The 26,880-nt window shown below is 36.8% G+C and overlaps 2 protein-coding genes across 8 annotated transcripts in view; one reads left to right on the top strand and one right to left on the bottom strand.

Annotated features, from left to right (window-relative positions):
* Positions 1–20,287, bottom strand: part of LOC100651344 (thyrotroph embryonic factor) — a 113,964-nt gene extending 93,677 nt beyond the window's left edge. Inside the window, exons 1-2 of one of the 7 annotated variants that reach the window (XM_048411941.1) lie at positions 20,098–20,287; positions 19,418–19,495 (exon numbers count right to left, since the gene is read on the bottom strand). In XM_048411941.1, coding sequence (XP_048267898.1) covers positions 19,418–19,495; positions 20,098–20,272 — 253 coding nt within the window. In that variant the 5' untranslated portion in view covers positions 20,273–20,287. Of the gene's footprint in view, positions 1–5,744; positions 6,381–19,417; positions 19,496–20,097 lie in introns of those variants that run through there. The other 6 variants (XM_048411936.1, XM_048411935.1, XM_048411937.1 and 3 more) reach the window with 6 other exon arrangements.
* A 1,444-nt stretch (positions 20,288–21,731) lies between these two features.
* On the top strand, positions 21,732–25,478 carry LOC100649032. Its single transcript, XM_048411985.1, has 4 exons — positions 21,732–21,772; positions 22,019–22,261; positions 22,844–23,288; positions 24,542–25,478. Exons 1-3 carry the CDS (start codon positions 21,732–21,734, stop codon positions 23,211–23,213), a joined length of 654 nt encoding a protein of 217 aa, XP_048267942.1. The 3' UTR covers positions 23,214–23,288; positions 24,542–25,478.
* The last annotated feature ends 1,402 nt before the right edge of the window (positions 25,479–26,880 follow it).

The following is a 26,880-nucleotide window of genomic DNA, read 5'->3' as shown; positions in this document are numbered from 1 at the left end:
AAACACTTGATCAAATTTCCAATCAATTAAATATAACCAATTCGACCAATGAGTAATATATATAATATGAATAATAAATAATGGAATCTAAATACATGTACAATATCGTTCTTTTTATAACCTTATTGCACGATTTAGTAACAACCATGCACCCTTCCGTATTATTCCTAGGTTCGTGTTCACATTACGATCGAATAATTGAGATTCTACCGTGTTTATTATCGAACACAAGAAAATAGATATCAGATCCAAGATGCTATTATATAATTAAGAAACGAGAAAAGTTCAAGAAAAGTTCCAAGAAAAATTCCTGGATCGTGGAAAGAGGTAAAAGAAAAAGATCGATGGACTTTCGCGCACACTTAGCGGATACTGGCCACACGATTTGAATAAAAGAATAGCATAAAAGTACAGGACAGGCCAGTAGAAGACAGTACAGCTGATGGAAATGGCGAACGATTAGATACGGTTTTCATGTACCGCCACTCCGGATGATGGACGTTGCTGTTTATTTCACCGACGGGATTATCGTGAATTTCCATGGGAGAAAAATAACCGCGTGCATGCATTGCCACGTTATTCGTAACGGTCTCCTACTATGAAAACACTCGTTCTTTCGGTTTATTTCGACGACGCTGTCGAAAAATGTACACAGATCTGAATAATTCCAGAATGTGGAACGAGAAGATGCAGAAAAATAGGGATAGCTTTATGTGTGGACTGGCAGACGAGTCTATCCGGCTTTACAACGACCCATTTCTTGGAAACTTGATTAACTTTTTGTAAACTACATATGAAGGCAGGACCTCCTCTCTCTCTCTCTCTCTCTCTCTCTCTTTGCGTTATATAATTTTGTATGTACATTTCTTTTTTTTCCAAGTTTCATTTTTCTTCAAGATTCATGCTTTAACCATAGATAGTATTAGTATAATGAAATTTTTACATCACATTAATTATCTTGATACTTAGTTGGACCTTCGGTATATTTTTATATGTCGCTTATGTAAGCATAAATATGTTTACAATGAGTATTCGTATTTTTATACTAACATTTTATAAAGCACCTAACGTTTAAGCGTCTTGTCACTTCTATATGCATTTTTTAATTGGTTTCGAATTTTACCAATATAACCGTGATAGAGGTGTCTCGTTACACTTATTACGCATATGGTTGTTCATTTAAATGTCAAAAAGTTCGTACGATGATAGTGGAAGAACGAGCAAAAGGTAAGATTTGGAAGTTACCAGGTTGCTGAAATTATTAATTAAAAACGTTAAAACGTAGCTAGTGGTTGTTCATTTAATTTCATCCTTTGTGTCTCGCGAAGCGAAAGCATCGCCATACAACCTTCTCAATGTCTTCATTTCTTATTACACCAACATCTGAACCTTCGTTCCTCTTTGTGTTTCAATTTCACACTATTTTTCGATAAAAGATTATATTAATCGGCCTTTTGTAGAACAATTTCTCTGCAACTTGTCGAGTTTGACGTGCCAAGCAGATTCGATACTTCTGAAGAAGAATTAACGTGAATGCACAGGAACGACAAAGAGCAAAATTAATTGTTTATCTTCACATTTCATTAATATTTTATCATGGCTTCAATTTGACACACGAGGGTTAAATAAATTTATTAAACAAACAAACGAAAAATTCGACAGTATTATAGTAAATAATAATAAATAAATCACCTTTGATATTTGCAATATCCAATGGAAACAATAAAATCTAGCAAAGAATCGACAACGAATTAGCAGCTCTATTGCATTAAATCGATATAAGATCAAAGAATCGAGCCCACCGGCGGCCACGCGATAATCATTATGATCGAAGGCAATCTTGCAGAAAATGACCATCGTAACCTGTAATGAGCCACTTCCTTCGGTCGTAGTAGCCAAGTTAAGCAAGCGGGTTACACAGCTTAACCCTACCACGATCCTCGAATTTTTATAGTTCAACCTTGTTCTTCTTATTTTAGCAAATAGAAAAGATTTCTAACATTTTAGAAAGATGTTTAATTTTGAAGGATTAAAATGCGAAATTATGCATATCGATAAGGCTTTTTTCACCTTTTGTCCAACCTGAAAATACTCTTTAACCCTTCGGTCGCGTATGTTTTGTGACGTTTAATGACGATTACCTGGCGATTACGATCAACTGCAATTTTTCCAACATTATTTTACACATCATCTAGTAAATTAATTCTTCTAACTTGTCGAAAGAATTCACATTGATTGGCCCAATATTAAAGAAGTCATTCTGCTTTAAAAAGCGCGCCAATACTTACGTTCCTAACTGTGTATATGTACTTATTAACAGAATAAATGCGATTTAGAGCGATAAGCGTGATTATTTCGATCTTTGTATTTCCTACACTTTTTAGAATATCCTCAAATTATCAATATATCGTATATTGTCGATATTTCAAAGTTCTAAACTAGAAGGATCAATGTGTATTATCAATACAATATTGTCAATAAATACTTATAATAAATATTTATACCAAATTTTATCAATATCGTTAACAAGTATTTGCAATAAATATTTATAACAGATTCTATCGATAATATTGCATCTATAATATACATCGATCCTTTTAGTTAATAAGCTTGAAACATTGACGATATACATATATCGATAATCTATGAATACCCTTAGAGCAGTACCCAATAACACATGTGCGTTATTTAACCTAAAGTAGTCGGTAATAATCTTGCAGTTGATGCCACTCTAAATAACAATTTATTCTAAAGAACACCGACATTTAAAACCAAGAAAAAAAGAGAGAAGAGAAAAGAAAAGAAAGAAAGAAAAGGAAGCGAAGGAACAATTTTGACAGAGCTAGACACTTGGGGGCGTCAGCATGACGGAGATGCGACACGAAAGACGCGGGTTTTCTGAGAGGAACGTTTGCGTAACCGAGAGCCACCGACGCACATACACATAATCTATGGAAGTTACAGGCTCTTACGTATCCAACGGGCCGAGAAACAAAAATGTCGACGAAAACGACTCGATCGACTCGAGTAAATCCACCCTGTCTGGTAGACTGTCACGAAGGGATGAACACGAGGAACGAAGAAGAAGAAGAAGAAGTTTCGACGCAACCGTCGCTGAAAACGAACGCTGAATTATTCATGGGGAATCTGTTGCTTTTATTCGACACCCCTGCGTTGTCGTTTGTACTTTGAATTTATTTAGGAAAAACCGATAGAAACGGTTTGCATCGATGAAAATCGTGCGTGTAACGTTGATTAGAGGGTTGGCGATGGAATTTTATTACACATACGTAGACACTATTATGCAGAGTCGACTGGAAAATTTGATAAGTTTCACTGGAGTTATTAGGGGGAAATTCTGAAAGATTCGTGCGGTAGACTTTGAACTTTGCAGAACTCGAGGGACTATCGTTGTTGTTAAAAATAAATAATAGTATATTTTGATAAGCAGCTTTTAGGAAAATATTCTGTTGAGAATTTCTTTGGCGCGAACTTTAAACTTCGACCTATTAATATTACAAGTAAATGATAAGTAATAAAATTTGATAAACGATTGGAATGTTTTAAAGGGAAGCTTTGTCGACAGCTTCTTGGGGGACTTTGGAGAACTCGAAAAATTACTTTTAATATACCAATAGACAAAATATAATATTTATTATATGTAAGAATAACTGATGTTAGTATTTAATGATATTATTCTTTATTTGTACATTTTATCCTGAAATATGCGTCGCTAAAAGTAGCTAAATCCGACGTAACGTTAACAAGAAAAATTACATTATGAGCAAAGAAGAGTTCAATAATGAGAACTCAAAAAGACATTTCGTTATAAATTTACCAATGTAGATATAACGTTTAAATTTAATGTGGTAGTAACGTTTCGACCTTTGGAAGAATGAAAATAGAAAAAAGAAAGAAAATTCGATTTAATCTGTATAACAAGACGACTCGCCAATTATGCGATATAATTCACTCCATGTTTATTAGGAACATATTAGATATCGATTATTGTAATCGATGATCTGTTCGGTTTTTTGACCGCATTCATTCGACGCTACCAAGAGATTTAGCCTGCAAGAAACGCAATCCTCCAGGGTATAACCAGGCCAAAATGTACAAGAACAGAGAATGGGATTTTAATCAGGACGATATACACGAAAGAGAAGGTAAACTGCCCGACGTTATTAATTCCTTGAGAAAGATCGAGCCATTTGGTGATTGACGTCGCGTGACGTTCGACCACGCCGTCGCTTATGTAATTTTGCGGCGAATCCTCCAGGGTTGCGAGCAGGATAATAACTATACGGAAGCCAAGGACAAGATTCGGTAGAATCCGAACAATCGCGAAAAGAATTCGCCGAATTTTTCTTTCGAATATTTCTTGATAATTTTCAGGATAAAATAAATCTTTCAGTAATAATTCTTAACAATCGGTAGGTTTTCATGGAAAATATCAGTTGCAGAGACTCATTTACCGTTTGAATCAAGAATATCGATCAGGAAACGTAAAGAAAATTTGCGATAAAACCACACGATTAGAAGATTTCGATGTTCAAATCTTTCGGCTAGAAATAAAAATGTAAATTAATATAAGAAACTGAAAAGGTATTAGCATTAAGATTACACAAAAAACAATTCTACATGCAAGTTTCTGCAAGCGTATAGTTTACATCGATACACCGTATATTTCTCACATACTTATTCCTGGCTTCCCATTATTATTTAAAACAATCACACGTTTGGCAAATCAACGACGTGAAATTTTTGCGAAAAATAGAATCTTTGTGGAAAAATAACGTTATGGAAATTATTTGCACGTATGCACCTCTATTTAAATAATTAGATGCTTCCCGGGTAAAAATCAGCGCATTACGCAGCCATTTCACGGACCACGTCGTGTGTCCGCTACTCTGCGTACAACCTTACGACCGTGCATTGAGAATCGCCTGTTCGTACACACCCTTATTTCCAAATACACACGTCTATTACCTTCGTTGAAACAATTATTCGAAAATTACTCAAATCTACCTACCGTGCGTTGCTGGAAAGCAGACTTTCTTTCGGTATCGTTTCTTTGCGCGTTTCGTTCGACCAATACGCCTCCTTACGTTTACGACTGTGTCGAGTCTATACGAAATAACCAATCATATAAAATATACACTTGTCGCTCAAATTTGCGCGCCACTATTTTTACGCGAGTCTCTCTTTTACGTGCTAAATTACAACACAATTTACGCGGTGGTCTTTACGCGCGGTTTTTAGTTCACGCGGCCAGAAAATACATTTTGCTAGAAGTTTTCAAAGTAACAAGTGCATACAATAGCTATTCGGCGATGTTAGAACGCGTCGGTGCTGTATGAGATAAAGATAAGAGCACATTACGTTGCGGCAGTCATCGTATGTGTACATATTTTTCTCTTTCCTACTGACAGCCTTTATTCTCGAGGTTTTTATTCAAATTTTCATTCAAAACGAGTCCACGTGGAACGGTTAGTCCGCGTAAATTGAGGAACGGGTACACGTTGAAACTACGCGTAGTTTTCTTTCCAACAACTCACACCTTCACACTCATACCTGTACTCACCGGCTCACGAAAATACTTCAGGCGACGTAACAGGTGTTGAAATACTTTCATGAGTACCTGTACCTCTAGAAATATCCCTTGTCATACGCAAGTAACTACGCAAATACCTAACAATGCACGGTCCGTAACGAGAAGCCATAAAGAAATTAGTATTGGATACCTGTTCGGTCGTAAGGAGCGGCTCTCCTCGGCGCGGTTTGTCCCTTAACAGGGTGGAACTGGTGCTGTTGGTGTAAGGGTGGCGTCTGGGCGGGTTGTAACTGCATATGATACTGCTGAGAAGTGGAATAGTGGGCGGATGCGTTCGCCGTGGATGCCGCCAACGATTGTTGTTGATACTGGCCTGGCGTCTGATACTGATTAAGATGATTCGGATGATGATAGTGGGGATGGGAATGAGTGTGTGGCTGACCCGTAGCTGGACTGTGAGGGTGTGAATGAGAATGCGGGTGAGAGTACGGGCCACACCAGGTATAATATTGCTGCCAGGAAGCGGCGGCATCCACGCTCGCCATCCCATCGCCTTCTTCGCTTCCCATTCGGACCACGGCCAACGATCTCTCCTCGATGCCAGTTTAAAACACTCCGATCATCTATCTCTCTTTCCACTCGCACGATTCACTAAATACACGCGTTCCCCCTTTCCTCTGTTGCTTTTTTGTTTACGCGTTTCAACAAACTCTCAATTCCTCGTTGGATTCTTCAGAACTGTCTATCGATAGTTCGTAGACTGTTCGTCCTCGAGGGAATGTCTTCTCTGATTTATGTTCACACTTGCAGACACACTATGAAATTTTTATGCGTTCGGTATTTGCAACTTGAGCAGGACACTGAAATTTGTTGAGGATACCGAGGCGATGGTATTCCTGTGTTTTATGCGAGAATTATTAACCGTGTAACGGAGCACAAGGGTTCAATGTATGGGGAAAGGTGCACAGTATCAAAAGCTAGTTCTCGTTCCTACCAGTACGCGAGTGATTAATACCAACGAATAACACGGTTCTGCGTAACATATTTAGAAATCATGTTGTTTGCTTAATTTTCGCCGACGTTCTGAGACATTAATGCTCGTCGACGTTCAGTGCGCAGACAGTTATTTTTCAGAGCTGACTTGTTGTTTCTCAGTTTCTCTAATTCAAATAATATACTATCTCTTCTTACTGATGTATCGGGCAACGATATTCCTTGCGCTACGAATCACAATATTTTTATTCTTGCGAATTATCAGCCAGTGTTACTATACTACTATAGAAAAGACTTCCCTATTCATCATCGTTGCATTGATTCTATTTACACTGTAAATCTCTTCCTGTTCATTTGAATTTAATCAAATTTCGTTTAAAATTCAATAAAAAATATAAAACAAACTTATTGCCGGAGCGGTACCGCACAGTCCTTCTATTTTCCCTACTAGAAATGTTTGTTAAATCCGCGAAGGAGACGCCGAATCTAACGACGAATTTTCACGAAAATTACACAGCTCGACCGCAGGATATTACGTCGATTTTAATCGAAGGAACGACGCACGAGACGCAATGTCGAGAAACGAGCACGGCATGCGAGTCGCCAAGGACCCGCACATAAACCTTCGGCAAAGGATCGAGAAACAATACCTCTTAGCCAATGTTAATACATCGTGATATCCCCTGCCCACGCCAGTTTCACCAGACTATAAATTTTTCATGCCGACCGGGCGTCCTGATCTCATCAAAATTCAACGCAAATCTCGTTAAACCTTCCACGATCAAACGAAACAAAAAAAAAAAAGGAAATTAATCTCGAATTAAACTGGAATTACTCTATTTATTCAACGACAAACTAAATGTCACTGAAAAAAGAATGATTGTCCGAAGTCGACACACTTTTCTATTTAAGAAATTCCATTCTTTGTCCGCATAAATTTCATGATTAGAATTCACGATCCAGAACGACGATTATCTCGTTAAATTTTTGGGGAAAAAGAAACGGACCTCGAACACCGATCTCGGATCACAGTATCTCGCGAAAACGTCTAAAGCAAGATAGTCGCACGAGGAATCAGAGGTAAATCGCGCAAGTCCAAGGTAACAACGAAACCAGCTCGATTTAAGAAACCAAATTGGCTCTTGTCTCACACCACGCGTCCGCACATATATCTGCGAGGTACACATATGCGTATAGTATACGAACGTATCGAGTACATAACCTCGCGTATATAACGTAGATTTATACGGCTATAAGTATACGAACGCGTACACTGCTCATAATTATTCAAACATCAATAGAACTATTTCTTGAACGATTTGAGATTCGAAGTACGTACAGTTTCTAGAACGGTCAATACAATCGAAACTAAAATTTATATTTAATAACAAATTGTAGTGTTAAATACAGAAAATAAAGAATAAAGAATCGTATAATTACGATTATTACAACTGTACAATGACAAATGTTACAGTAATAACGGCGTTATTAATCAAGAAAGATCCTTACTATACTCTTATAGCAGAAACGAATTAAAAATAGCATAAAAGTTATATAGCGTAGTTCGAATAATTATAACCAACAGTAATACACTCGAATGTAACGTATATATAACCATGTAATACACACGGACAATAGTGTGTATATATATATGTATATATATATATGTATACATTCACGTGTATATATATATGTGTGTATATATATGTATATATATATGTATACATATATACACATATATATATATATATATTATATTCAACGTCCCCTTTCTTACGTTCCTTATAGCAACGAACGTACGAAAACGAAAACGAGAAGAAAGAACTAAAAGAAAGAACGGCAATGTAGGACTAGCTTTCGTGTTGATAGAAGTTTCACCAAAAATTGACGCGAATAATAATCGACGAGGAAGGATGGACGCGCGCGTAGAGCCCGAAGAGGCTCGAGGATGACTGAGAGGAACAGGTTCCTCTCCTCCGCCTCGAGCAAAAGAGGGTTGAAAGCACGAGGCACGGCGAGTGAGCGGAGCTCGACGCCAGGGGGATGTACTCCGGTCCACGTGCACCAGGAGGCACGTTCCACGGTCACGTGTATGCTTTACGCACCACCCCACTTCGTCCCTCCTAGCCGGAGTTACCAGTGTCTCTGTGTTCCACTTATTTATTATTTCTGCCACCGTATGAAATTCGAACGTACGGAACGATGATACTCGAAGATTAAACGGACAACGAGTTTGTTAACGTAAGACCAGATGACAGTGTACGATAATTAGACTGGGGATTTTTCAACTGTGGCTAGATCGTGTCGGAATATTCAAGTTCTACGTAGGGAACACGTCATATTATGTAAGATGTACGTGTCAAATAATGTAAAATATACAGTATGCGATATAAATATGATGTATATGTATAAATATAAATATAAAACTAACGTAAGATATAAAATACACAATTATATTTATGTTTGCGAAATATGAATCACGTTTCCACGTACCTACATTTAGTTATTGCAATTTCAGTTGTAATAAATAACAATAGCTTTTTCAAGGTTTTCCATAGTAAATTCGAATCGTTTCTCTGGGAAAAGTAATTTATACGTTGGAAACGATCACTTTACGTTAGAAAATTGGAATGTACATTAAATTAAAACACAAATCAGAGAATCTGGCAAGAAACGGCGACCAAAAAAATATTAAACGAATTCTTGAAATTCTTGAGATTATTTCGCAGATATTTTTACTCGTCATAGTGACGTTCTCTTTTTGTGTACAAAGAAATACTGTAGATTGTGCGCTAATAATTAACACTTACGTGGCGTTAAGCTAGCGTCACCGTTCACCACAGTGTTAACGTGTCCGCAACTATCGTTTCGTACGCAAACTCATTTCGTAGTTGCGACACTAAAAATCGGATTCGCATTCTCAAAGAAACACGCGTACGAAACGAATTTCCTCAGCTTCTTCCCTCTATTCTATTTCCATACAAAGACGCAATAACGACACACGAGCCATGCAAAAGTCATATCGATCAACTCCGACAAAAACACATACATGGGAAAGCACAGGAAAGGCGATCGCGTCACAAACATTGTTTTTCAAAAGGCAAGTCGAACGGTTTAGCTTCCGAAAGGTTACGTAACGAACGAAATAGAATTTCTATAGAATGGAGAACACGTAGGAATTTCGAGGAAACAAACCGCACAGTTTGGTTGATCAATGTGTCGAATCACCGCGTTATTCGACTATTCCTCGCGGAGGCAAACGCGAAACTGTAGAGCGATTAAAAGGAAGATCGGATGGAAAGCTCGTTTTCTATTACGGTGGCTGTATCAACGAGGGGAAAAGGAAATTTGGAAGTCAATATTTTTGGTTGCTTGTTAAGGATACATGAGTTGATTCAGGTTTCTGGGGATTTAATTAGCGGGTCACGCGGAGAACTCTCGGCGGATGAATAATGCGATTCGGGATAGTAATCATCGACTAATTGATACTACAGGTGGAGGAGGTAACGACGATACGTTCGTAATGGGGTTCGATCCGATTGTTGTAGAGCAGATGGCGGATACTTGTGACTTGCACGATCAAACCCAATTTGGGAGAAAATGGAAGAAGACGAAAGGAAATAGACGATTGGTTGTCCGAGGAGTTGATGGAGAGTGGTGTTTAAAGAGATGGAGAAGGATCGTAGATTTGGGATAGGATTGGGTCAAGTGAGGTTGAGCACTGAGAATGTTAATTACGTTACTTGTGATGGCATGTTGTCTTCCGAATGTCACGTCTGTCCACGTTAATGCAAACAGAGAATTATCAATAATTAGCAAAAGTAGTGTAAAATAATCTGCGCTGTAACTCCGAATATAAACCAAAGATTCGTAGTGTCAGATTATAATTACTTTAATTTCTCACCCCTCGAGTTGTCTCTTTTCAAAACAATCGATAGTTATAATTTTGTAGGAAGGAAACGACGCTTCGTAATGATCTCGCGTTAAATTTTATATATTTCAATATTAACAAATAAATTAGCAAACGTGTCAGTCTGCTTTCTAAATCTAGCTCGATCATGCTGGGCCAATTAATATAAAACGTTGAAATGTTTCCCGCGTTTTTGGAGTCTAGAAAATTTCTAAAACAGTCGAAACGAGACTCGTCCGAAGGTTTCTCACGCAGCTTCGCACGGCTGATGCAAATTATTGTGCCACGTATCAATTTAGTGCGTCATAGCGGCAATTACGCGTAGGTCGCAAGTCAGTGGTGCTGATCGTAATCTCTTTTCGCTATACATTGTACGTATGCCGGATTGTTTATTCTTCGTAAATATCACTGAAACGAGCGGCGTTTTGTTATTTACTTTCCAGTCGCTTACATGGAAACGGCATACCAAGGCGTGCATCCACCGTCCATCTCCTTTCTCTTTTTGTAAAACCATAAATCACATACATATGTGAAAAAAAAATGTTTCAGCAACCTACCATTACGTAAACAACGTTGTCTATCTTTTCTAGCAAAGAATGAATTTCTACAACTTTTACATTTCCTACAAAATTGTGGTTAGTGGTGATATAAAATGATATAGAACGGATTTCTTCAACTTTTACATTTCCTGTAATATCGTGATTAAATGCGATACGAAATGATAAAAAATGAGAACTGAATCTTTTCAATTTCCAAATTTCCTATACAAACGTGACTATGTATGATTTAAATGGTGTAGAATGAAATAAAATGAAGAATGAATTTTTTTCAACTTTTAAATTTCATATAAGATTCTGATACAAGAACGATACAAACATTTGTTCTTTATCATTCTTCTTCCTGTAATTACTCTACAAATCTGTAACTAAGAATTTCCGCAGTATCCAAAGACAAGAACAAGTCCAAATTCCTCAATATGCAAATCAGCAAATGTTCCTAATTTCCCAGCACAGAACCCAGTTCTTTAAAGCCAGTTCGCAGTAAAACCTCCAGCACTTGTGTCAAATCTATCAAAGTCGATTACATTAATTAATACAAAGTATGCTATTCATTTACAATAAATCGAAAGGTATAACCGATTCTAACCATCGAAAACAATATATACCATAAACTTACAGACCTTATAAATTTCCTATCTCAAAAGGTGAGAATCTACAAGTGACAAAGTATAGTACGTACGATGAAAGAAAAAAAAATCAAGGGAACTTGAGAAACAAAAACAGTAGAGAGAAGCAAGAAAAATGAGGAGAAAAGTGGGAAGAGGAAAGTTTCGAAGACGGGAAGTGAGGACGTACGCAGACAGGATAAGGAGTACGTTGACCTGAATTGACCTGACCTGCGACAACCCAACGTGTTCGACGGCTAAACTGTCGTATATCAAAGTAATCTCATGCGCGGATCATTGAGGAGAGACTCGGTCCCCGATGTGTATGTATGCGGCCACAAAAGAACACTCTGACGGGACACGTTACGAGGCGATCGCTGCCTTTTTCTACACTAATGCCCACACTTAATGTACCACCTCGTTTGCCCTTATTAATCTTACATGGAGCATTAATAAAACATCGTTGCCTCGCAGCACAGTTATTTCGCCATAAATCATTGCTCTATGCGCTACAGATGCTTCTTCGAGTTATCTTCTTCTTATTATGTTTTGATATATTTGCCGACTTTTGGGACAAATTGCGTTTAAGATGCTGCGGGATTTGAATGAAACGTTACGTAAATAAAAGTTATTAATATTTTTTTACTTGGGCCGTAAATCACGTAAGCAGGTGAAGAAAGAAACGTTTCAGCAACCTGTCATTGTGTAACAACATTGTCTATCTTTTCTAGCGAATAATGGATTATTCCTTGATCTTCTAATTTCCTATAAAATTCTACTTGAGCTTTTTCACACAGTATTATATCGTTAATACGAAATTTAGGAAATATTGTGTAAATATAAATTTGTTCTAAATATTCTTGTAATATTTCCAAAATAGAGAGAGTTTAGAAAATATGATTTAAAACATATACTTTTATGCTTCTTGTCTGAGAGAAGTTTATTTCAGTTGGAAAATGAATTATATCTGTGTGGCTTGGTGCAACAAGTGCCGATTTCATATTCTTGCGAAGATGAGTTAAGCACGGTATTGACTTCGTAAACAACTGTATATTCTATATTTAAAAAATGACTTTCTCAAGTTCTATACAGAAACGACTGTAATGTCATTTTATTGTTATATAATACAAATAAATAAATAAATTTTCCGCAAGAAATACCAAAGTCAACGTGAAAGACACAAATAGCATAAGCTTTAACTCTGCCTCTTTATATCAGAAAAGAAATTCGAAACGGCAGACACTTCTGTAACAGAAATTACTTCTTGCATCAAGTCACAGATATGTATTTCTCCATTGGAGGTTCAAAAAATATTCCAATAAAGTCGTACATCTGATTACTGATCGGTGATAAATGTCGATTCGTCCAAACAGATCTTAACAGGCCTAATAAAATACGAGGAAGAGAAGAAAAGAAAATCCGCGAATCCCGATAAACGGCATATTTCCTTAAAAAAAAAGAATTCTTGCGGCCGATTTAGGCGAAAGTAGCGGTCTATCGGTGAAAGGTTGCAGCAGCTAACGCAATTTATATTTCAATCGACCTATAGAGAAGCTTTTATCTGTCCAACGCCAGACTAGGAATACGCTTCAGCCATCTACCCCATCTACTCGCATCTCGACTTGGAAAGGAAACGACAGACAGAGACGGAGATCGAAAGAGAGACAGAAAGAGAGAGACAAACAAACAAGGGTCGAAACAAAAAAGAAATATAGAGAAAGAAAGAAACAAAACGAAAGCCAGCTCTCTTCGTACGTGGATGAACGTGGCCCACAGAGAAACGATCTCACTGAACCGGGCTAGACATTGCTTTCGGTTTAAATATGGTGGCTGGTCGAGCGGAAAATACACGGGGGATGCACGGGACGTTCATCAGTGTCTCTGACTTGCCTGCGATTGACTGGCCAAATCGTACGAGGATGTTCAACGATAATAATCCTTCGGCTGATCGTGCTACGCAGTTTATGCACGGGACGATGATCAACTTCGACAACCTTTCTCCGCCTTGTCGGAACAATTACGTCCATGACCGGTGTGATTTAAGAGGAGAGGGCCGATTAATTAGCCAGACGCCCTTTCATTTTCTTCACAATGCGAAACAGGAGAGTCAGTCGGTATTGAGTGTGGGCAGACACGGGCTGGATTGTGGCAATTTATATGTTTTGCCATTTTTATCGCGTATGTTGGACTCTTGTTTAAATACGTTGTTTTGTGGCGCGGTTTTGTTAAGGAATACGATAATCCTGCAGACCCGAAAGGATAGCGCGAATTTAACATTTTTTCTCGTCTATAAGTATTTGGTAAAGGACATAGATTTTTATAGCGATCCCTTAACTCTATGCGCATGTTTCTTTTATTTATATTCTACTTTAGAAGTGTCGCAAAGAATTGCTTTAGAATTACTAATAATTAGAAGAATTGTATTTATTATTTTCTCAGAAACATGACATACAACATATATTTCTATCATTTTGCCCAATCACTGCATCAGCTTCGTTCTTACTGTACCTTCTATCGAATAGCGAACAATCCTATTCGTCCAATGAATCACAACTGTTATATACAGAAACATCATGTTTCAAATTTCCAGTAGAATTAAAATGTAAGATGTAGATGTACACGGTCGCTAAATTTTCATGTATCATGTATCTTGAATGTTTTTGAAGGAAAATGTAGATTTTAAATCTCGAGTAGCTATAGCAGATAACATATCATAAAACCGGAAGCTCGTCGAAACGCAAAAGGAAAGAACGAGACGTAACGATAAATAAATAAAATACATAGCAAAGAATATTGTGAAGATACGATAATTTAACCGGACAACTAGCCTGTGTACATCGTTTTGTATTTAATAGGAACGGTTCTTTTTCTCACCGGTGAAAGACACGGTAACTCAACATAGAGTCTCGACCTTATTCGCCACCCTGGCGCTGGTTACGTAACACAGCACTCACTTCGAAGTCGACTAATAAGCAAGGTAGGCTCCGTTTGTACACGCTTTGCATTTAATACTTCCTCCACCCCGTGAAGCCACCACCCTTCGACACGATTTCCATCGAGCGAAGCCGTTCACGTGGCGAGACACGTGAGTCCGACACGTGGGAGTCCCCAGTCAACGATATCGAACCATCCTCTACTCGAGATATTTCCGAGTAGCTGGAGTATAAAGGGCCAGCTTTATTTTACACGCGTAACTACTACATCTTTCATATTTTCACCCGATTAATGGAGATACACCATCCATTCTTCTTCGGCTTTATCTATTTCTGTTTATCTTATTTATATCTATTGTATTTTATTTCTCGTCCGCCTTTTCGATTGACGAGCATTCACAAATCTACGTAATTTTATTAAAACTAGCGATTATGTGTATGTTTTTGAATTAAGGTTTTTTTTCGTTTCAGTTATATCGTAACCCTTTCATTGTGGAGCGAAGCGTACCTCAATCGTTGAGATTCATAATCGTTACGACGATACGCGAATCATTATGTATCTTCTATTTTTAAGTTTACCACGAGGGGAGTACGCATTAGCCTGCTAAATAATCGTATTGTACCATACAGATTTAGCGACATAAGTTAAATAATGTCACAGCGATACACTATCGCACGTACTCACATTCGTGTCAATTTAAATCATCACACTCTGTGTAATCATCGTCCTATCTATACATGTATCGCATGTAGATCGCACATACGCAGATTACAATAATAAAAAAAGTATTATATACCAAAATGAAACAAGAAGTTTTATTTTTTTTAATTTTCCAACGTAGTTATCGTAGCATACTATCGTTTTAATCTACAGCGAAAGGATTAATAGCGTCCTTTTTAAGGAAAATTTAATCGCGTTGTATTTAATCAAGCAAGGAAATTTAGACTGCGGAAACTACGGATTTTATGCGCATTTTTCTCTTCACGAATATACTACGTTCTATTTTATTTGGTGAATACGTTGCACCATATTCCCACGTTACCTATACGTCGATAAAACGGTACCAAAGATCAAAAGCCAAAGAACGTACTAAAAGTTCACTGGGCACCCAGTTGCCTCGTAATTTTCTCATTTTTCTGAATCTACGTAGAAAGACTCGGTGTGCCGGACGTGCCGGCAACGAAGGTCGGTCTCCGGACGTGACATCACTGGCAATCAGTTTTTCAGACACGTGAGAAAACAATTGTTCCTTACAATGCCGTAATAAAATGGTACACTACCGAGATCAATTTAATTGAGCTTCTTCGTGCGTGCCAGACTCGCGATTACTCTGATACCGCACACAACGCTCTATATTAGAAAAAATATTACCATCCAATCCCTTACACACTTTCGTCGTCAAACGACAAGATTCGTGCTTCTTCTTCTTCTTCTTCTCGTTCTTACATTTATAATTGACTTCTCTGGCTTAGTTCGCTCGTTTCATTAACTGGCATAGATTCTATAAATGCTGCGCGTTCATCCCGTGCACCATGGTATTTAACAGGAATGGAAAAATGCCTTGTGAATGCCGCAAGGACGTCGGATGCGTGTTACAATGCTACCTAATGCACGTGATACTTTCCCACGTGATTAGTCACGGTCCTACCGTGAACAAAAAAAAAAGAAAAAACGACAGGATAAGGTAAAAATATGTTGCGAAATTTTGCGAAATCTTTGTGACTACGAAGTTTAGGGCAACGTCGAAGTTCAGGGTAATGGATACCACGTGATTTGCTTCGAGAAATGATTTTTCACTAACGTCTCTCTATCATTTTTTATCGGTAAGGGCGACCCAAGTTTCTTATAATAAATATTATGACATGATTAAGATGATTGCCTATCGAATGTTGCCTATATAAATGTTGGATATTAGAAAGAAAATATCTTCAAAATATTAGATATACAGATTAGATATGTGAGATACTAATCATTAGTATATTGTAATTTGAATTCGTGAAGCTCAGTAGCTAAGCTAAAAGCCACATAGTGGTAGTATCTGTGTGTAAATATGTCACAAACTCTTGCAAGCTTGTTTAAAGTTTGCAAGTTCATCTTGCAATTAGCGATAAAGGAACTTTAGGCCTCTTAGACTCCCTTGAACATTCAGACCTAACACGGAAACCTTCAAAGTTAACATTACTACATAGGAATTTTGAAATTCAAGCCTGAAGAAAGAACTGAAAAATGAAACGAAATAAAGGATCAAGCGAAGTGGAAAACAGATACATCGACAATTTCCTGCTTCCCTTTTCAGTAACCACTATGTTCAGTGATATTGTCGGTGATATAACATTTGATAAGACCGTGAAGATGCCACAACTCTTACGCAATCTGTGTGTATTCCATTCAATTCTACTTCATAAACACGGAACTCCACAACCTCTATGGAATCGTTACAAAACTTGGCAAAGATAAAAGTCCTTTAAAAAGTTCCACGTTCTAGAAAAAGCTTCGATCTATGATGTAATTTTATATTTATAGTTTCCATCGTAAGGATTGAAATGTACAATAAAAATTGCAACATTAACAAACAAAGGCGAACGATCCTTAAAATTTAAACAATCTCTGATGATTCGATCTGTGAATTTTATCCTTGATTATATTTATCTTTGATTCAGTCGCATCACAATTAAGATATAAAGTACAGATTTCTGAACGTTGAAAGTTAAGATGCAAATCAAAGATTAGAAAACGAGTCTAATATGCCTAAAAACTCATGTAGTATCGTTAACACCTGAGAAACATATTCGCACAGAAACGTTTCGCTGTTTATCTGTTGTATATATCTGACAGTGGATGATTCAACGTGTTTAGAGAACCTTTTATCAAGGAGTGAATACCGTAACGAAAAATTCTGGAGACCACGGCCTTGCGAATCACAAACGTGGCCGCTGCAACGCGTTATGGCGACGCCGTTAATATTGCGTAAACGTTAGGCATCTCATTCAATCGAGTTTTCTAAGTGTTATATCTGAGTCAGCCTTTCGCGGTGATTTATTGCCGACAAGCTTTTGCAAATATCACAGAATACTCGGCTTATCAGCTTGCTCTTATGACGTATAATAAAACACGACTTAAAATCTATTTTTCTCTATCCAGCTATCTTCTTCAAACATAGCAGCAATTGGTAAATTTGCAGTTCAGTATCTTTAGAAAAGTTCCTACATTACTTCAGGTACTCCATAAGAACTAACGAGCGAACAACTCTTGGAACATGTTTTTTTCAGTACAGATTCTTGAACTCATTGTAGAATTAGATACTGTACTATACTATAAAAGCTAATATTTATCTGGAACTTTGATTCGGATAAAAACAAAGATATGAAGAAATATTAAATAGATTTGGAAGGATTCATATTCGAAAAGAACAGTCATCAATGATATTGATGTAACAATATGAAGAAATAATTTTAAAAAACAATCAACGAGCACAAGCGATGAATTAGTCCCATCTGGGATTGGAACAGCCTGTGTTAGATAATTAAATACAAGATAAAACTTCTTAAGAAATAAATAGAAATATCCAGACCAGACGTGTTTTTCTATTGAAAGACGATAGCTAATATCGCTAATATAATACGTACTTTTGCTGCCACACGAACATGAAACTTCCGCATCAATCACCTTTTAAGATGATAATTGATATTCCTAGTCTAATACCTTTAAGCTACTTTATGTTTTAACAATTTCAAACTGTTTAATCAAAGGAAAGTAAAATCGTGCAAAACAAAGAAAGAGTATTAAGGAGATTTCTCGTTTCGTGATGCTTAAAGGCCAGCAGGCGGACGATCTTACGCGTATACCTCCAACCAAACGAATCGTGAAGCTGCGCGCCTTTCGCTTCCGGTTCACCGATCTCTCCACATTCGTTAGGCCGCGTTCTCTGTTCTCGACATTTATGTGACCACTTTCGCTCGGTCCGGTGTGTGTTTCGACTCGCTACGCGCTGCCGTGTTGCACCGTTTCGAATTCATCTCTACGATTAATAACAACCGTACTCTACATATTCCTTTTACTCCTGATCCCGTAACTGATAAAAAGATTATATGATTCTAGAACGAAAGAAGAAGGTCACATATCAATTACTTCAGCTTCGTTTGAAGAAACGTTCATCTTCATGTAATAATTTCTTCATTTTTATCGTATTATTTTATTAGAAAGGCAGAGTAGGAAATGGAAAGAAAAAAGAATGGAGAATTGATTGAAAGAAGATTACACTCGTTATACTACTTTGTGAAGTATCATCGTATTAGATTTTGCTTTACCTGTTTGTTTCTAATGTCTGAAGTCTAATGTCAAAAAATTCCATAAACAATTTGAAGAAGTATATTCTAAGTATTTGCTATTAGATATTTTATTATTGGTTGTTTCGTGACGTCATTCAATATGGCAACCATATTACGAAAATCCTACGAATTGGTCCCAGTACTGAAGATATCTTAAATATATATAATATTCATTAAAGCTAATGCAGCAATTCCTGTAATCAAGTCTGGACAATTTAGAATCATTTGGACAATCAGTTTATGCAGGAACTCGCGTTAGCCAGCTAACAATAAACAACTCGTATGCGGATCTCGCACGGATGAATGCATCGTGTCCGGTATATGTCCTTGTACATTCACGAAGCTCTTCGTTTCGCGATATTTCACGAAAATGTCCATATACGAGAGAGAAATCATTCGTTTGTCAATCGACTTCGTATTTTGTGGCATATACGCTCGACTACTATTTATGATATCGCAAATTCGCTTTGAATGACTATTTTAGTAGACGCCATTAAAATGTAAAGAAGATAAAATTTGAAGATTTCACTTACAGAAGATGTTTCCGGAGAAAGTTTCGCGTCCCGTCATCCCTGATGTCATCTCGGCTTCATATTCAGCTTCTAAACTCACTTTTCATAATAATAACCACATATTACATTATAAAATTACGCAACTGTAACGCGGTCACTGACCAATTTGAAAATTCCAGTCCAACATGGCTGCTCGATTGTTCGACTTTTTAGTATATATATAGAGCGCGCTACGTATGATCGATAGATATGATTCGTATCGATAATTCAGTTTTCGAGATATGAATAGAAATAGACTGTAAATATTCGTACGTCTAAAATATGAAAACAAGATGTGTAAAATATAAAAATATTATATATATAAACATATGTAAACATATGCAAACATATACTATCAGACAATACTGAACTATGCATAAGTATATTGATTTCATTGGTGTATATATAATATATATTTACTATAATGGCGTCGTTTAACAGATTTGCTTCTTAAAATTTCATCAATTTGTGATGTAATCTTGAAATTGCATTATCGGACGAAACAAAACTCTCTCCAAATCTCATTTCGTTACCAATTATATATATAAACAAACAAAGTCAGATTTATGTACAAATCTACAATTTCTAATCGAAGAAAGGTTTAGAAGAAAACAGAAAAACACCGAAGATTAAAAAAAATATAAGATTTCCTTTTTAATTACCTATGAACGTCGTTCTAAAGGTTGATGGAAGGCAATAAATATTTATACACGCCTGTCCTTTGAACAGAGAGCGAATTACAGAATAATTTACTAACAAAGTAAGTCTTGATTTTTTTTCTTGATTGCCGTGTGTACCGATGCATGGCAGGTTCCGGATGGCGCCACTAAATTCCATAAACCCGAGCCAGATGCCAGTAGAGTCTAACTCTGTGCGTGCTGCTCTCTACAGGAGATCCGACCAACGTTGTAAGAAGATTCTTCTTATCACTATTTATTACATTTCATGCACGGCACTTCTTTTTAAATGTTGCGTATTAGATTTAACAGATAATTCTAATGTCAACCGATATATCGCAGTCGAGAAGACAAAATACACCAAAGGTCTTTACAACTTAAAATATACATTCATCTATCCATTACCAATGATTTAATAGCGAATAGATATTGAATTATTTATCTAAACACTATATTATTTTTTAAAAAAAGGAATGTAGCAACACTATACTCCTAAATTACTAGGAAGTGTTGAATAAAGATAAAGTTAATTTAAATTCTACTTCCAGGATTCGAATAAAAATCATTTAAGCAAATTCCAGACGATTCCACATGTTTCATAGGATACAACAGGTGTGTATACCGCAGAGGATGGCGTAACTAAGAATTTCCAACTACATATACGTCAATCACAGTGATCTATGAAAATCAGACCAGTTTGCACATCTATAAAGGACTTGTTCCTCTGAAATCGAAATTTCTATCATTTTCTAACAAAGCTGCCATTCAAGTTTCGCAGAATTATACAAAATCCCGGATCTACTAACAAAATAATTAAACAATTCTAGTAAAATTGCAATTTCTTATTACAGACGAATTCTATTTATTTAACGCGACGGGTAGCGTCGAAGGATAGGACTTTTGTCATTTTTTTAGTAAAAGTATCATTCCAGTCCCGCATAAATACACAAAATCCCGAATCTACTAACAAAATAATTAAACAATTCTAGCAGAAGGAAAAATTGCAATTTTCTATTACAGACGAATTTTATTTATTTAACGCGACGGGTAGCATTGAAAAATGGGATTTTTTTGCCTTTTTCCTTTTTTAGTAAAGTTGCCATCTTAAAAATGGAATTTCACGTGGATACTACTAGATACTATTTCGTTCGGTTCTTCGCCAAGTCTCGGCGATAATTCGAACGGCAATTTTTTTAAGCACTCCTCTAATTGTACTCTCAATTTGCAAGTCAAACAGCCGGAAGAGTACTATATTTACGAAGGCATGAGAAAACAGCTTCGATGACGTCACTGTTTAAAGGTCTATCGTACTCTTCTGGCGCTATTCGGTACTGTTTTATTTCTGCTTAGGTAGATCAGGAGAGAAAGAAAGAAAAAGAGACGGAGGACCACCGGTCCGAGAGGAGAGCCGGCAAATATGCAAACATCGAAAAGAAATAGATCGAGATCGCATCATTTTTCTCGCTGGATCGCCGCCAATTATAAAAGCACGCGTATACGCATGTTCGATTCGTTGGATATCGAGTGGAAAATATGGAGAAGGCGCGATTGTCTCTTGGAAACGCGGTTGTTTAATATTCAACCGAGTGAAATTTGTGATCAATGGATTGTCAAACAAAATGTCAGCGCTGAAAAATTATGTACAATCGTATCTTTTATCGTAAATTATGCTTTTTCGAGAGTATCGTAAATGTTGCTTGGTAGCCTGATTAGAACCATTCTCGTCCAATGTTGAAGAGAAAAAGACATTCAATGAGAAATTATTAGTTATAATCTATCGATTATTAATAGTCAAGGGAAATAATTATAGGTATTAGTTGCAGGAAATTTGTCAGTAAATATTAATACAAAGGTAGCTTTTATTTTCTGTGAATATCTAAATTGAATGTCAAAGTATTTTGTCCAGATTAAATCGTCTTCGCCGATCCATAGCAGCAAATGCTAGAATGGCAGCGCAAAAATCTCCAAAAATCGAGGCCCAGGTCGTAGAAGCAATTCGTAGGCTGCAGGCCATTCAAGGATCAACTTCACAGGAAATCAGTAATTACATTGCTCAAGAATATAATATTCCTGGCTCTGAGATTAGGCGTCACGTTCAACTTGCCCTCAGGCGTGGCGTGACTTATGGTATTCTTCAGCGTTTGAAGGGGTAAATGCAAGAAAATAGGATTAATTTCTACAAGCTGCCTTCCTGCATCAATTAACGATTCACAAACTAGAATCTATTATCTTAATCTAGAATTTTACAAAAAATTCAATTGTAGTAAATGATAGCAGTTTGAAAAGGAACGCAATCATTTTACCAAAAAGATCAGTTCTAAAAGCAGCCCGGATGTAACTATATAATATAATAAAAAAAAAAAAAAAAGAAAAGAATTCAAATAGCGTTACAAAATTAAAAAAAAAACTCAAGGCTACATTACATTAATATTACTATGAATTACTATAGAATATTACTTCAAAGTTCGAAGGAAATCGAATTGCAAAGAACCAGGTCAGAAAACGTACGTATCAAAGTTTTCAGATAAAATCTGCTCGAGCTTCGATTCAATAAACCACACGAACAAAATATTCTAAAACTCGAAACCTTAAGAATGTTACAAATTAGAAATGGAAAATTCTATTTCCTGAAACTTCCAGAATAACGTACCCCGTTAGAAATAAATTTCTCGTGTGACAGATCAGATGCTACGTGTATCTAAATACATTACAACAGTCTCCTTGTTTTCAGCGGATGCTACACGTACAATCAAGACTACATGTACAATCAATGCATGAACAGCGGCGACGCCACTGCTGTCGACATTCGTTGCTGGCGAAAAAGACGACCTAGCCGGAGAAGAAGCTCGAGAAGACGCGGTAGAAGGAGGTACAAGAGCCGTGGATCTCGACGTAGATCCCGTAGAAGGAGATCGCGAGGAAGACGAAGAAAATCGTCGAGGAGACGAAGGCGGAGGGAAGAATTTCCAAAGGAAATCGACGCGCTAAAGATGACCACCGTGACCAAACAATCGTCGAAAAGCAGCAACCTCTTACCGAAGGATGGTCCACGAAGCAATCATTCTACCATCTCTGCAAACTCCGAAGAGAAGCAAGAGTAACCATCCAAACGGATATCCTTCGCTTTTACGATCGACTCGAGAAGCAAAGATTGATTCAGGAGCAAGAATACAGATGCAAGTGAAATATACACGATATTTGCCTGAATCCATTCGAATGCATTTCCCTTTTTAAACACTTTTTTTATTCGAGTATTTTTCTTGCTTTATGGATAGATAGATACATACGCGTAGGATATGCCGCGATAAACAAAAGTATCGGCACAGATCAGCCTTTCTTGGAAAATCTTGTGTAAATTTGTAAAGAGCACGATTTTTCGCCTGGCCTGTTTCGTAAAATGTAAGTTGCAAGAATCGGAAACAATCGAACAAAACTTGCCTATAGATGACGCTGTAAATGCCAAAGTTGAAAAAAATTTTGTTTTTTTTTTTGATTGGAAAATGTTCTACATAGCAGAGTACCATAGTAGTAGAATTGCAGTGTGATTTCCCTCTCTAAATAGTTATTAATAATGCTAGAAAATGATGTCACAATGTCACTTCTACAGAAAAAAATATAGGTGCGAATAAACATTAGTTAGTTGTCTCTTGGCTTTTGTCTATGCCATCAATCTAAGTAAATGGAACATTGAATTTTCTTTATGACTAGCAGCTGGCACAAACAGGCTTTCCTATAGATACATTTTCCTTCTTTGTGAATTTAAACTAGATCTGCGTAATGCTTCTTTCCCTCTTGAAAAACTTGTTTCTGTTTTTCTTTTTTTGGCACTTACAGTGTTTTCTACAAGCACTCTTCAAATATGAGACACCGATTTTAGTTCTCAGCAAATGATTTATGCCAGTCCGAGTGATTGAATCCGACGAATATCGTGTATTATTCATAAAATCAACGAACCGAATTTAATTTAAACAAGATATATAGAAGTAATATTCTATTTAAGTACCCAGATTTAATAAAAGCTTCCTTTGAATTGGTATTTACCGAGAAATCTCTTGTAAGTAATAACTTATCTTCTTATGAGAAATCGAAACATCTGCCCGTATCCATTCCAAAACGATTCTACCAATGATCGATTTTACAATAATAGAAATCTTATGTTTTACTACAGACAGTCCCAAATATATCTTTTATTATCCATTTTTTTATTATACATCTGCTTAATGGCAATAAATGATGATATATTTAAATTTCACATTTGAAAACAACGATTTACAAGGAATCGTGCGTTTTACAGTCTGGTATAGCATTTTGTACGAATCTCGTTTATCATCATTATAATCACGTTTATAATTCTCTTAGAAAATTTCCATAATGCTCATAATGTAACCTTTGAATGTAACCGTTGCTAACGTCAGATTTTCTTTTGCAGTTTCCTCGACGCACTCGGAATTTACATATTAAGGAAAAACAAAGAGGACGAGATTGAAAGAAATTCTAAGAAGACCGACCATCAGTCATGGATATACATACGTTTTGATAAATGTTTTATTTTATCGTTATTCTACCTTTCCTCTTTTCTAATCTGTTGTATTTGTATCTGTGCTTTTACTGTTTTAGAATAATTCTTTTTCTAAAAATCTATTTCTGCCGCGAGTAACATGTAACACATTCTGAACATTTTGGAAATCACAATACATTGAAAATATTTGAAAGATCGTGCACTGTTGCGGAAATACCGAATCACAGGCGAATATTCAATTTCCAAAAATCACTTTATGTCACCTAAATACACGATATGCCGGCTAAAAATAAATGTTCGAAATACTCACACGAGAAGAACGTTATAAGAACGTCATTGGAAAGAATAAAACATTATCAGGGCCTTCTCGCACAATAATTTTCCAACCAGTAACATCGATATTAATCTTAATGAATGGACAATTTTTTACGTCGATTTCTATGTCAAATAGAACAATTACGTAAATAAATTGTCATCCTTAAAATTTACTTCCAAAACTTTCTGTTAACAAAGTAACGCAAGATACTGATCATTTATTTATACTAATTATTTGTGACTCCAATTTCCCTGATATTATCAATTCGATCGTACAAGAGGGTCCAGGTAATAATTTCATTCTTTTCTTCGTAAGTTCTCGTTATTGAAATGTATGAATTTTAGTATTGAAAATGCCGGAAAAACGAGCTACGTTAAAAGCAGTGGCCGTTTCTCAGCAATGACGGCCCTGTCGACGGCCTTGTTGGCTAATGATAGTCTTGCTAATGATGCGTTCGCACACGCGTAGTCGTGACGCGTGACTATTTCACCCAGCAGCTCTATGGCTAGGCATAGTTCAGCCCAGAAACACTTTGACAATAAATCTATACACAATATCCTGTATGACGATTAAATAATGCCGGCCAAACTGCAAACATCAGGCACAACCTTATTTACGTTGGAGAGAGTTCAAACGCGCGAGTCGTTCGCTTCAACGTTAAACGTTTTCTGCTATTTAACATTATATTTATTACAATGTTTTATGCTAATGGTATTAACAGCGAAAAGTTATTTGAATTGCAGATCCTTGTATCCTGTGCGAACAGTTAAAGGTAGAAAGTGAAAATTGCAGTGTTCTATAACACGCGAATTTCCTACGTTCGAACGGAACGAACACGAGAAACGTTGCTCATTCATTCGTTGGGAAATTAAATCGAGCGCGTGGATCCGCTGGCCAAGAAGTTAAGTACCTTTTGTTCTATGCAGGATCTCGTGAAGCGTTCACGGTATGAAATTTAATTGCCAGTAAATCACGAACCAGTTGATAGTCATTTCTACCGAGTAACAGTTTTAAACTTTCGGTTACGTTATACCCACGAGCAAGAATGTATGTGTCTGGTTCGAAACGAACGACGGTGTTCTTTAACTCCTTTGTTTATTTAGAAACTATTTAGAACATGCTATTGCACTGAGTAATTTGCAAAGATCATAAAAAATTCTACTGAAACTGATCGCACGACGGATAAACAAAGGAAGGCCAATTAAGCCTTAATTAATTTCTACAGCCAAGAAATAGGGCATCTTTCGTTCGACGTAAGGTCACTTACAGAGTTACCAGAGTCTTGTGAGATATTTAGACGGCTTATTATTTCCTAATCTTCCTCCAACTATCTCTTAATTATCCGAAACTGGCTACCACTCTGCCAAATGAAAAAGTTACTTCAGTCTCCATAAAATTCCAATTATGTTGTACTTACTGATTGCGAAATATTTGTTATCTCAAACGAACGAGAATATTCCGCGGATTCTTATGTGATCGCTACGAGCAACTTTCAAGTAACCGTGAGAATGAAAAAAAGAAGCAGGCAGAGATAGATTTACTTGGATTTTTTGCCAAGTGATCGAACGACGGATGAACATAAATTTTACTATCTGCTAGAGGTCTGTCGCGAGCAACAAAAAACGAATAATCATACATACACCGATAACAATATCTCGAATGAAATCGTCAGTCGCATAATTACTCGAGAAGGCAGCCGAGATAAGGCAGCTTGTTAAGAAACGTAACGAGCAGGTAACGCTAGACCAGCACACGCTATTGTGAGACGAACCGTGATTTACGATCGTGTTAGAGCATTTGGATAACTCGCAGGGAAACACGATGCTATCTCCTTCGTAGTCGATCCCTTTGTTTCGATATACAACGATATGCAACGATATACAGAATGGTTCCGTACGTGGATCGGTATTTTATTTAACCCCTTCAATTCTAA

Source organism: Bombus terrestris, chromosome 14 (genome assembly GCF_910591885.1).
Source record: "Bombus terrestris chromosome 14, iyBomTerr1.2, whole genome shotgun sequence".
Taxonomy (NCBI): domain Eukaryota; kingdom Metazoa; phylum Arthropoda; class Insecta; order Hymenoptera; family Apidae; genus Bombus; species Bombus terrestris.
Note: the sequence above shows the minus strand (reverse complement) of the source record. Positions and strands in the feature narration are given on the sequence as shown.